We start from the raw sequence: 13,898 nt of genomic DNA on the forward strand, positions 1-13,898 counted from the left end.
ACCCTAGTTGTTCACTCCAAAATACATTTGGTTCTAGAAGAGCCTGTTTCCCACTTGTAACAGTAATTGTTTGACTGTATTGGATCAGATGTCTAGTAATTGTCTGTGAATCCCTGTCTAGGTAGCACTTAATGCTTTGTGAATCATTGTCTAGGTAGCACTTTTGTTTGTTACTTGGTTGAAAATATTTGCCAAACATCTTACTATTATCTACATGTTACTTTTATGTGCACTGGTATTATGTTTATATCAGTATAACATTATATATGTCTGTGTATGAGTGTACACATACTTTCTCTAAAATGTGATTATTTCTATTTCATGCAGAAAAGAGAAAAGAAAAAAAAATATTTTTAGGAAATAAAAGGTACATTTCTTTTTCCATATAATAGGACAAATTTGTACAAAAGCTCCTTCTTCCCTAATGCCATTAGAGCATGAAATGGGTTTCCTGAATCAGCCAGGAAAATAATGACATAGCAATGTTTAATAATAATAATAATTTTTTATTATCCATAAGGAAATTTGTCTTACAATTTGTGCATTACACAAAACATTATGACTATAGAAAACCAAAATATACATTCACACCAGACTCACTCATATTTTACATGTAACTTATAAGAAGCTTGGGGGAGCTACCACCAGGTGGCGGATAGGGGAAGGACCCTTAGATTATTTTGGATGATCAAAGGCTATCGGAGCACACCCGAAAAGAAAAGCAGGCTGAAGTCAATGGGACTCCTGGCGCTTAACACATTGACACGCAACCTCATCTATGTTGGAGCTCAGTAGCCTAACGATTCTAATAGATGTGGCGTCCTGCCTGTGGAATCCCGCCGCGCAGGTAGGGGGCCGGGCTCTCCGCCTCGAAGGAGATATGGAGAGCTCCCTGATTTGGAAACCACTGCGCAGTTCATCTCATGTATTGGTCTAGTCATCTGAACGCTTCAACATAACAATGAGAACGAAGAAGAAGATAAGGAAATGTATATGTACAACATATGTGAAAAAGTTTCTTCTGTTTACATAGGTGGTACGAGTGGTATGTGTTTCCCCACCCTCTCAGATGTAAAAGATATTTTGTTGGATAAAAAAAGTAAAGGCAGTTGGTTGCTGAGCTGGCATTGACTTCCTAATAGACCACGTCGTTTTCCACGTAGTTTGTTATTACACTGTTGCTGACGAACACCAAACTCCTGATGGACAATTAAACCGCTGTCTTAACTTATAAAGCTTGAAATAACTTGAATAACAATATTATATATTACTTTTATTACAATATAAACAAATGCAACCTGAGATGAAATGAAATAAATGTAGTAGACTTTGGTCGTAATAGAAAACGGTATTTTGAACAAACTCTACAACTCACTACAAAAATATGTCTTCTCACTCTGGCAATCTGGAGTCATCATTCACACTGAATAGATGACTTCTTCCCACCATCACCATAGAAACACACACACTTCATAACATATACATGGCCAAGTTACTACTGCTATTTATCCTACATCTAAAAATGTGTGCACTGATATAAACATTTGTGTAACCATAGCAACAAGTTTGTCAAGTCCCCCCTCCAATACAGTACATGACATGTATATATGCATGTGGGTGGGTTTTTGACTGAAAAAGCAAACAACCTGTGAAACTGTCTTCAAATCAAAAGGTTTATTTTGGCATCCTGGCACTTTATAAGTTTTGAGTTATCACATAATATCTAAACTATAACATTCAAATTAAACTAAACTATAACATTTAAATTAAACTAAACTATAACATTCCAGCTGAACAAAACTGTAACATTTAACTTTCAATTTATTATAATTCATATAAATATCAAAGTTCTGATTTTCTTACAATTCGCTTGTCACCGCCGTCAAGCTCAGACTCCCTAATAACAACATCTTGTAAACTTGTAGCAGTCTGTGTATCTTTGGTTACCCCCGAGAAGAACCTGAATCTCCGCAGTCTGTAAATATATTTCGCAGCACTGGAGGTGCCAATGCTGTACCGGTTCAGCACAGTAAACAGCGCTCCAACAACAGTTAACAGTATGGCAAAAAGTGTTTTGTAAAAAGCTGAGCCTGTCTGCATAACCTGGTCACGTGGGACTAGGACACTTCTGTTGACTGATGCCATGGCTAACATCATTACACTTCCTGTGATTGCTGAAATGTACACACACAAATAAGAAGGCTTGACCTACATTTGAAAAGAAAAGGTTGAAATAAATAGGCTCCAACTCTCTAGCCCTAGTATCTTATCTTATAAATTGAGGACGCTCGTTCAAAAGAGGAGATAATTAGGTGCCATGCGTACTCATGGGCTAATCAAGTTGTGCATGTTAATGAGAGACTGAAACTCTTAAGTCATTGGTTTTCCTGGCTGGCCCAGGCAACCTGTTCCACGCTCTTATAGCACTAGGGAAGAAGGATTATTTGTACAAATTTGTCCTAGCATATGGAACGAGGAATGTGATGTGATCATAAGACAAGTTCTATTTCTGTCAGTTACTAAAAGCCAAATCTTATCTTGTATAATACAGACGTTACTTCAAAAAAGAAGATAATTACGTCCCATGCGTCATGCATTTAGTCATGCATATTAACCAATGACTTAAATTCTGCCAAGTCACTGGTTTTCCTGGCTAGCTCAGGCAACCCATTCCATGCTCTAATAGCACTAGGGAAGAAGGAGTATTTGTACAAATTTGTACTAGCATATAGGATGAGGAATATGCCTTTATCTTTGTGTCTTTCAGAGTATTTTATTAAATTTTGTTTTTGTATTTGAAGAATTTGGTTTAGTGTTTTATGTATAATTGCTACTTTACTTTTGAGTCTTCTGTCCTGAAGGCTTTCTAAATTTAGTGATTTTACTAAAGGTGTTACTTTAGTCAAATGTGATATTCGTTTGTTATGAATCTCACTGCTCTATTTTGTGTCTGTTCCAGTTTCTTAATGTTTTCTTGAGTTGAGGGGTCCCAAACGGAGGATGCATATTCTATTATTGGCCTAACCAAATGCAACATATTAATTTACTTAAACTAAACATCTTCAAATTTCAATATATGCCTTCTAATAATACGGCCAACTTTTCATGAATATTCAGGCCAGATACTTTTAAAGATGTTGTGGCTCACTTTTTTTTAATGAATAAATAACTTAGTGTATAAGTATACCTATATGGATATATTGAATCTTGATGGTGCGATTCTAGTTCTAACCGGCAACCACAATTTCGAAATGTTTTTAACCTTGTTTACAAAATAAACCCACAAGCACTTGTAAATCTAGACCTAGATCTACCTGCTACTGGAAATACAAACTCCACAATGATTAGCTGTTCCATTTTCTGCCATAGTTTCTCACATTGTGTGGGACGCGCCAGTTGTAGTGACATGATCAAAAACCCGAAGATATACAAGATAGAAGCCGCAACAATCAGACATTGAGTCAGCCGTACAGTCTTTTGATCTTCATATGGGAACAAAAAAACAAAAGACAGATGGATACAATCATTTACAATGTCTTGAACTTTTAATAAAAGAAAATACTGTACCGGGTACTTAAAAACATTCTTGAGGAAAAAGGGAAAGCGAAAAAATATATTAGTACCGGTATTCCATTTTTCTAGTGCGCCATTTTAATAATGACAATGTCTTCGATTCCGAAGATTAAGGATGAGTGCAGTGTTTCACATCTCTTCGCAAACCCAGTTGCGATCTAAAAAAAAAAAAAAAAAAAAAAAAAAAAAAAAAAAAAAGTTATCTTTGCGCCTGTCTTCAATAAACTTGATAAAGGGTTTTCTTTAGGTTTCAAATGTGGTACCAGCAGTCTTTGATAGAGCTCTCCAACTGTGTCTTACAGGGGCCATCCGCTGCCAGATACTTTTCTCTATGCCAGTGAGGGCGCCTTTAATCAGGAAATATTTAAATATATTTTTAAGAATCAGAAAACTACAATTGATAAAGAATCAAACACAATTGACATTCAGATCAAGACTTCAGCACATTTGGTTTAAACAAATGCGTTGGCCAGCAGCGAAAAAGAAACATTTCCAAAGAATGTTTAAAGGAACGGTCAAAAATAATGGTAGCATTTAGAAACGTTCGTTTTGGGAAATTGTAAAAGTCCATGCGAGATATTGGTGTCATTGTTCATTGTTCACTCAGCACGAAAACCCATTACCTATAAAATGCGTCTCAAATAGCCTGTGATTGTAGCATTCACGTAGGGATCAGATATTGGGTCCAGCGGTACTGTTATCACTGACATGATATGGGGCAAAGGTGATCAACTGGTGTCTGAAACAGTCGGCCTAAGCTTAGGGGCTCAGCCTTAGCTGGCTACCCACCTAGGAGAATGTAAAGAAGTAAAGTTCCCCTTTCAGACCTTGTGGTCTATAGGGCAGATGATGTAAAGGTCATCTGTTTCTGTGGCCTACGGTTAACAAGGGTGTCATGTGGCCAGCACAACGACCAACCGAAATTAATTTTCCCATACTAATGTCAGGTACCCATTAGAGCTGGGTGAATTCAGAGGCGCCCGAAGATCCCGAAATTAAAAATCCCAGACTTCACAAGGATTCGAATCCCCGGTCCCCGGTTCGGAAGCCAAGCGCTTTACCGCTCAGCCACCGCGCCTCCACCTAGGAGAATGGGAAACTCAGAATCCAAACCCCTTCGGTCTTGCGGCTGTACCAAAAAAATGGGAAAGACACCGAGGGTCAATCCTGAGACAACATCAGGCGCCAGTGACCCTGAGAAGTCGCTGATCCCAAACTGAGGTACTTTTGGACACATCAGCTGCGTAGAGAGGGTGGAGCTGCTGTGTGGGCGACATCATTCCGACCAAAGATAACGTCCAGGCTTTTATCTCATTTCTATGAGATGGTCCATTTATCTGTCCCTTGCTGTGACAGTTCGCGTAACCAAATCCCTCCATAGTCGCATATAAATGTGAAATATTTTTTGTAAGCAAATCCCATCGTTTTTTTTGCCTTTCTAGAATTGGCTTGATTAGCCACACCAAATTCTGCCCCGTCTCAAGATTAAGCCAAAACCAGTGACTCATTTGGGCGCATCCATTGCCTTTCGAGACAAAAGGAGCCATATATATATATATATATATATATATATATATATATATATATATATATATATATATATATATATATATATATATATATATATATATATATTGTAATAACTTAAGTGAGGCAACTCAACGAGGACATAGATGTTAATTTACACGAGGACATCACAAACATTTAGTAACGTCTGCCTTTAGTACAACATCTCCATATTGGCTCTAGACTTGGGCGGAAATCGTTAGTCTCTTATGTCAACATCCGACTTGTCTGGTCACTGATAGTGCGCACCTTCTTTCTGCACTATCTTGGATGGCGGTGCGCATGGCAAAGTCATAACATTGCCCCCGTCTTAGCACTTTTCGTCCCGAAAAGAAACACTGCAGCTGAGGTTTGACAGTTCAGGTGGAGGTCGATCAGTGGGAGCCACAGGCGGCAGGGAGCGTGTTACCCACGAGGCCATCCGCATTGTTTTCTTCCAGTGCCGCTTTCTCTTTCTCCAGTTGACCAGGCTGTTGTTGCGATAATGACGAGGCCGTTTGCCACACAAAGAGATAGGGTCGAGCACTGTTTTCTTCAGCACAGCCGTTGATCGGACACGCTGTCTCAGCAGACCTTCCCGACAGACGCCTCTCAAGGGAGCTTCAGGTTCGCTTGCAGCCAGGGGCGTAACTAGGGATTTGGGGGCCCGGGGGGATTGACCTCTTTGGGGGCCCCTTGCATTTTGACATATGACATGAGATAATGTACGCAAATATATATAAGCCCAAAATCAAATTTGTTCAGTATATCAGTAAACTTAACAAAAAAATAATCATGAAGACTCTTTTAATGAATAATGCCGTTGTTTATTAGTTAAATAATGCACAAGTGACAAATCTAAATTGATATCGCTTCACGTCGTTCATTATTTGCAGCAAAGAAATCTGTAACATCAACTACATCGATACTTTCTAGTATTTGTGACTTCACTGACATTAAAGCCATGATAAGCCTTTCTTGCGTCATTTTGCTCCTGAGATAGTTTTTGATGAACTTGAGCTTTGAGAATGATCTCTCACATGACGTAATGGAAGTGGCCTGAGTTAGCGGTATTCGGTGGAGGTTGCAAAGTTTGAGCACACGTAATTACCATATGAAGCCTTTTTCCTAAATATGTCTATTGGTGATTGTGTTACTGGTTGAAAAGTGCTCGTGCATCAATGACATCCTTGAAAAAGCGATTTTCCATTTATTTCATCATACAAACAGGAAAAGTAGCACAGTTTGTCACAAGCGTGTCTTCTAACAGGTGTCTTGGTTCAAGAAGAAACCCAAAGGTATCCATTTCCTTTCCAGCCTTTGGAATCTGCCCTTCATCTCCATATGAAATCTGTCCAGCACTTCTGTCACAACACGTTTGAATTGCAGTTGTGTTGACAGTCCTACATTAGAACTCAACTTCCCATCAAGTCTTTTCTTTCATATGGTTGTTTTGATTACAGGGAATCCATAGTATTCACTACCTTCTTTTGCTTTTTCGATGGATTGGGTTTTTGTCAGTTTCTCATCATTTTGCAGAAAGCATGAAAGGGTACTAATTTCTTTAGCAGCTTCCCGTATATGCAGTCCAGACTTTTGTAGTTTCTTCTGAACTATATTAATTGGGCGCAGGAGCTTTGACCAGAATTCAAGATAGGCAAAAAATTCTTAATTTTCCACTGCATGAAGAAGATTCTGTGCTAATATTATATGGTATTAAGTCATTGTTGGTTGTTTATGTTTTGTGCGAAAGCAAAAGCATTCAGAGCATACAAAAGTGGGAAAGATCCATATCTCGTTATGCTCAAGTATAGAAATACTCCGATAAGCGGACTGCCGTATTCACCATCACAACTGCTGACGAGTAGAAGACTCAGGGAATCATTCCAACTGATCCCAAACTATTGAAACCATCGGTAGCTCAAAATACAGAGACATTACTCAACGAACGACAGATGAAAAGCAAAGTGAAATACGATGCAAAAGCTAGACTACCTAAAGATTATTCTGTCGGAGAGTTCGTCTAGGTCAAACATGCCAGAAAGCAGTTGTCATAAAAAAACATTCAGCACCCAGATCTTAAATCATAAAGACAGACGATGGAAAAACATACAGAAGAAATCAACGCTTTTTGAAAAAGAGTTTCGATGAAGACATCTCTGGGTACTATGATACCGATGAAGACAATGAACTGCAAACTATTGGAACAAACGAAACAGACAGTTATAGACCAATGTCTAGAGAACTTATTGTGCCAGTCAAGACAACCAGAAGTGGACGAATTGTTAAAGTTCCTAGTAGACAGGGCCGGCCTTAGGCCTCTGCAGCCTATGCGGTCGCAGTGGGACCCACGCTTTCATAGGCCCCGCGCTAATTCTAAGTATTAAATTAAACCATTATAACGTAAATAAATTAACATGGTTTTCGCGATCTCCTGATTTTCCAGGACCTCCAGGAAATCTAATGAAAAGGCAAAATATGCGATATAGTCCTGAACTTTTTTTGAATTAATTCAGATCTCCTGAAGAATAGACCAAATTGACATTTTGGGGTGCCTATAAATAAAAAGTGGCATTGCGAGCTTTCATTTGATAAAAATTTATTGTAAAGGACGAAAGTAGGCCTATTTTCAAAATAAAAAAAAAAAAATTTGACATTATGCTTATCCCTACCCAGACTAGGCCCGGCGCGATCCGTTTCGCATAGGGCCCCGCAAATGCTAGGGCCGGCCCTGCTAGTAGATATCACTCTTAAGAACTTTAAAAGGAAGGGTGTGATAATAACTTCAAAAGGAAGGATGTGCTAATATTATATGATATTACGTCATTGTTTGTTGTTTATGTTTTGTGCGAAAGCAAAAGGATTAGATGGAAATAAAAAAGGGAGTTTCCATTGAATGGAGGAAAGATAAATAGAGGGGTAATAACTCGAGTGTGAAGTTTAATTCTGAAATTATAGACGCCAAACCCGAATAATGGACTATTTTAGCATTGTTAAGAATAACTTTTAGATCTGTTATACTCGATTCTGTAAATTTTGGTTCAAGGTTAAGTAGTGTAGCCACACAATACTCGCCATTTAGATCTATTATTAGTAAAGGTAACAAGATAACTGGAATTCGCTGTATATCAGTGATGCCCAAAATACGGCCCACGGGCCATATCCGGCCCGCGACATGGTTTCATCCGGCCCGCTAAACGTTGGTACAAATTGCAAAATATCCCCCATCACATCCGAAAAAAAAAAGGTTGAGAAATGTATCTTTACCTATGTTAGGGCCCTCACTTTATTTCTGTGATAGACTAGTATCGTGACATGTACGTTTATGAAATGGGAGAGCCGAAGAAACTACAAGTGGATATTAGCACTATAAAACAAATATGACGGCATTCTTGGTTTGAGCCGCGATTGTTAAACTATGTCTAGAGATTGGAGGATCGATCTGAATATTTACTAAAAAGACAAGAAAATGAGTCGTTGTTAAAGCTATCTACAATATTTCTCACATTTTAAGTAGACAAATGAAGCCAGTTTTCTATTAATTAATGTAAATACTAGATACACAAGTTTCTAATGGAAGTGTTTCAGGGCAATGTCATTTCCTTTTTGTACATTTTTCATCATGTGGCCCGCGACACAAGTGTCGGAAATTAAAATGGCCCTCAGGTCAAATCAGGTTGGGCAACACTGCTGTATATCATGCAGTTTTATTCGTGGCAACAAAGTTTAAAATGTTAAACTAACTTTAAAAAAAAAACTTTGATCTCTGTAGGAAAAAATATTTTAAAAATGTCAACAAAGTCAACGTACTGATAGACCTAGATCTAGGTTTAGTCTTTGTGATAAATTTCATCTATAAATGTTGAAAAAAAAAAAGACACCTGTTGACACTATTTGTCAATCAAATATATTAATTTATGTATTTACAAATTTATTTCGGACACCCATTTGGGGGCCCCCCCTAGGTGGGGGCCCGGGGGGATTTTAAAATTCTCCCCCCCCATCCCCCCCCTTAGTTACGCCACTGCTTGCAGCCACGTTGCAAGCAAAGTCCAATGCACCGAAGTCATCCTCAGACAACAGTCTTACGTCCAGAAGATAGGTCTCTTCAGGTTCAAGTGGAAAATGTCTTTCTCTTGATAGCTCAGATTTAGAGTGATTTGATTGACATTCATCTATGCCAATGTCGATGATGATGGTAGAAGTACATATGCGCTGTTGGTGGTTTTCTTGGCATCTAAATTCTATGTGTGAAGCGCCGCACGTACAGTTCATGCTAAACTTCTGGATGCTGTTGTCAAGCTTCGAATTTCCCTCGTGAGCACCGACAGATAGGCAGAGGTCTTTAAAGTCCATAGCAACAGGCTTGAACGCAGACCCAACGTTGTCTTGCTCCGTCCGGCTCATTGAGGTACTGGTAACAGGTACAACAGGAACAAACGCTTCAGGCACGTAACAGACTTCAGTTAAGGTACTGGTAACAGGTACAACAGGAACAAACGCTTCAGGCACGTAACAGTCTTCAGTTTCTTCATTTGTCACTTTCCGTTCGATTCGGTACATCTCGTTGAGATCATCACAGCAATCGTTGTCACGTTTCTCGTCTTGAAAGTCACAACCACAAGACTTGCCCACAACACAGACACAGACGGCGCTCCAATTCCCAGCGTCTCCGTCACCACTGTTTGTGCAACCACAGTCTTGACCACGCAACTTCTTGACCAACGAGTCTACAGGCAACTGCTCCTTTACCAACGAGTCTACCCCTTCTTTCATTCGAGACACCATTTTATCTACCTTGTTCCCCATACTGTTAATTTGTTCACACATTGCTTCATTTATCTTGCCAATAAGCTCATAAATCTCCGGTTCAATTTCAAATAAGTAGGTATCTGGATCTTCGTCTTCATCTATCAAGGCTTGCCGGAGACGAGTTGTAAGCACCTCCTTGGTACCACCAATTATCTCATATCGGTTACGAAGTTCCTTCCTAAGCTCTCTAACTGAGAGTTGGTCTAATCGTTTCAAAGCTGCCATTGTAAATCCTACCTCCTCTCGTTGAGTTGCCTATAATCCCACTTCTGACAACCAATTGTAATAACTTAAGTGAGGCAACTCAACGAGGACATAGATGTTTATTTACACGAGGACATCACAAACATTTAGTAACGTCTGCGTTTAGTACAACATCTCCATATTGGCTCTAGACTTGGGCGGAAATCGTTAGTCTCTATGTCAACATCCGACTTGTCTGGTCACTGATAGTGCGCACCTTCTTTCTGCACTATCTTGGATCGCGGTGCGCATGGCAAAGTCATAACAATATATATATATATATATATATATATATATATATATATATATATATATATATATATATATATATATATTTATATATATATATATATATTGTGATAGTTTCAAACGTTTGGAGAGTCAATCCATCCCCTTGAAATTACCCCCCCCCCCCCAATCGTTCTTGGATGGGTGCAGGGTCGTGTGGTATACAATCAGAACTTTCGTTCGATGGTCCCTGGGTCGAATCCTGCCATCCCCCGCCATCCTAGGAGGTAATTATCTTCAAATCTACGGAAACATTTGCTATATGTAAAACAGTGATGCCCAAAATACGGCCCGCGGTCTAAATCCAGCCCGTCAGAACTTCTGTCCACAATACAATAAATGGGGAAAGAAAAAATTATGATAACCAATAACAGAACTGTGTCGTCTGCATTTTTAGTTGACTTCTTTTGGTAGCAACGTGAGAGGTAGCTTGCTGTACAACATTGTGTGTTGATGAAATGGGAATGCTGAACAAAAACTTGGCTTTGAGTGTACACAGTAAAAAGAAAAATGGAAAGATGTTTACTATTTGTGCAACATACAGAACGCATGTCTTGTTTTAACGACGTATGTGCATTGCAGAATGTCATTGAGAAGTTAGTTTCGGAATAACAAATTGGGACATCCAACTAGTTGCTATTCTTCTTCTTCTTCTAGCCAGCTCTATTGCTGCTGAGCTGTGAGCTCTTTTGCAGACTGTGCCAAGGAAAAAAAAGTGTGCTGTTTTCTTCAGTTGTTCAGCACTGCCGTACAGGGTGTTGGTTATGTTGGGCTGTAGTGGAAGTAGGGTCTGCCTAAGGTGGATTAGGGAGGGGCATTCAAAGAGGATATGGTTTACGGTTTCAAAGGGGTGGGCGCAGTGTCTGCAAAGGGGAAGTTGTGTGGAGTTTATTTTGTTCAGGTGGTAATTTAATAGTGGTGTGTGTCCTGTTCTTAGTTGGAAGATTGTAGATTGTTCTTTGCGGAGGAGGAAGTTAATACTGTCCAGTTTGTTAGGCGTAGTCATTTCTTTGTACATGGCTCTGCCTATGTTTCTTAATGCCCATTGGTTGAGCCACTCCTCTTTGTGATTGTTGACACCGTTCTTACTAGTTGTTTTAGAAATAACGGTGTCAAAGTGTCTTCTGCTCTATTGCATTTCCATTTTCTTAATGATGTGGCCCGCGACAAGAGTGTGAGGAATTTATTCGGCCCGCGGGCTGAAGAAGGTTGGGCATCACTGTTGTAAACCAAAGAAACAAAATATAATTATTTTCGTTGAGGAAACATATAAAAAGAAATGTTCTTACCAACTCCTTCTAAAAGTAATGAACTGCCACAGGTTCCGCTATGCGTGCAGGCCACCCAGGGCCCATAATGCGCCACCAGATGGGCTTTGGTGTCACGTGACATGTCCACTGGTTGGCTGGTCATGACCACCCAGAGGTGGGAGGACGAACCGATGAGAAAAAAGAACACTGCGCATGTGTAGAGTAGTGAGCCCACATAGAACGGAAGTGGTTTAAGCAATGAATCATCCTGGTTGTTGCTATTTGACAGTGTCTAGTGGAGGAAAAAAATAGTTAGACGACATTTTTAACATTGTATCTAATTAATTTTGATTAGTTAGACTTGTATTATGATTCTAACACTGCGCATGTGTAGAGTAGTGAGCCCACATAGAACGGAAGTGGTTAAAGGTCAAGGTGGCTTTCGCTTTTGGTGGTTTAGGAGCTGGCCATTATTCGTATAGCACGCTTTTCTTCAAGAGCTGAGGCCATTTATTTGCATGCCATATGGATATGCTGCAGAAGTCTTGTCAATGCACATCACCAGATCAGCTAGTTCTTCTTCTGTCCCTGCTAGGCCATCAATGTCATCTGCGAAGAGCAAGTTAGTGATTCTTCTTTCTCCAATGCTAACAGTATTGTCATAGCCCTCGAGAGCATCTTCGGCACCAAAATCAGACTGATGCGCTCCCTGGTCATGGTCACATTTTAATATGCTTGCGAGTCTTGGACGCTGACTGCAGAGCTAGAGATGAGGATCCTAGCAATGGAATAGAGATGCTACTGAAGGATCCTAGGCATCACTTTCGAAGACCGCATCACAAACCAAGAGATTAGAGACAGGGTTACTGCAGCGATCGGACCCCCATGATGACCTGCTAAATAGTGCAAGCTTAAAATATATGGCCATATTACAAGATCCATTGGGCTCGCAAAGACCTTCCTTCAGGGAACAGTACCAGGAAAAAGAAGAAGAGGCAGACTGAGAAAACGATGGGAGGACAACATAAAAGAATGGACGGGCCGGCCATTGATAGAGGTTTTAAACAAGGCGAAAGACAGGGAGGAATGGAGAAAGACGGTCGACAAATCTTGCTTGGTGCCCCAACGGTCCAACAGACTAAGGGATAGGTAAGGTACGGTAAAAGAAATAGATCTAGGTCTACGCAGTTAGTTGTAAGCGGAGAGAAAAGTACGTGTTAAGAATAGATCTACATGCTTGGCTAACCATGGCAGACTGTTATATTCTCTCGCCTGACCACTCAACTCACAACAAGCACTATATCATGTCAGTCGCTTGACTGACTTGTCATGACCCGATGACCGACTACACGTTGCCTAGCCTTACACTGACCAGTTTGAATCAATCAGACACACGATCTATTTACTTGTTTGGGACAGGGAGGGGTGTGGATGTAAAGTAAGAAATATCTACTTATAAAATCACTAAACTTAGAAACACTTCGGGGCAGAAGAATAAAAAGTAAAGTAGATCTATCTAGCTATAATACCTAAAACACTAAACCTTAATAACTTACAAATAGAAAAACAAAACCTAATGAAATACTTAGACACAAAGATAGTTGCACATTTCTTATTCCATACGCTAGAACAAATTGTACAAGTGCTCCTTCTTCCCTAGAACCATTAGAGAATGGAATGGGTTGTCTGAATCAGCCAGGAAAACCAACGACTAGGCAGAGTTTAAGTCATTGAATCGGCGATTCCGATTGACATGCTTGACTACTTTGACACATGAAATGAGTAGGGCGTAATTATCTTCTTTTTTTTTCCAGCAAAGTCTGAAAGATAAGATAAGATCAAAGTCTTACCGCTCATAAATGTTGACTTTTCATGTCCTAACTATTGTCAGACTTACCACAGTCATCTTTTTAAACCGAAAATCTAAGAATATTGAGCTACTAATGAATAAAGTTCTTTGCTTTATCCTATCCTATTGTAGTTCTAATTTTTAACTCTTCGGTACATTTAGGGATTTCCCAGTTTAAAAAAAAATGCAATGCGTTTATCGCTCAAAGTGTGTAACTCTGTGATACCTAGTTTCCCTTACCATCCTCAGACTTTGCTGGCTTGATCACCGACTGGAATATGTATTTATCCCGAAAATTATCCTTTCCGGAAAACTTGTGATGGGCACAATTAAAACTG

At 39.6% G+C, this 13,898-nt stretch overlaps 1 protein-coding gene across 2 annotated transcripts; it reads right to left on the reverse strand.

Moving 5' to 3' along the window:
* Positions 1-515: 515 nt before the first annotated feature.
* LOC106071619 (uncharacterized) lies at positions 516-13,676 on the reverse strand. 2 transcript variants are annotated; one of them, XM_013231761.2, is made up of 4 exons: positions 13,609-13,676; positions 11,751-12,003; positions 3,315-3,482; positions 516-2,174 (listed from the first exon to the last, which is right to left on the reverse strand). In XM_013231761.2, exons 1-4 carry the CDS (start codon positions 13,615-13,617, stop codon positions 1,843-1,845), a joined length of 762 nt encoding a protein of 253 aa, XP_013087215.2. In that variant the 5' UTR covers positions 13,618-13,676; the 3' UTR covers positions 516-1,842. The 2 variants fall into 2 exon arrangements, with proteins under 2 accessions (XP_013087215.2, XP_013087216.2); XM_013231762.2 differs by lacking the exon at positions 3,315-3,482.
* Between the last annotated feature and the right edge of the window lie 222 nt (positions 13,677-13,898).

Source organism: Biomphalaria glabrata, chromosome 2 (assembly GCF_947242115.1).
Source record: "Biomphalaria glabrata chromosome 2, xgBioGlab47.1, whole genome shotgun sequence".
NCBI classification, from domain to species: domain Eukaryota; kingdom Metazoa; phylum Mollusca; class Gastropoda; family Planorbidae; genus Biomphalaria; species Biomphalaria glabrata.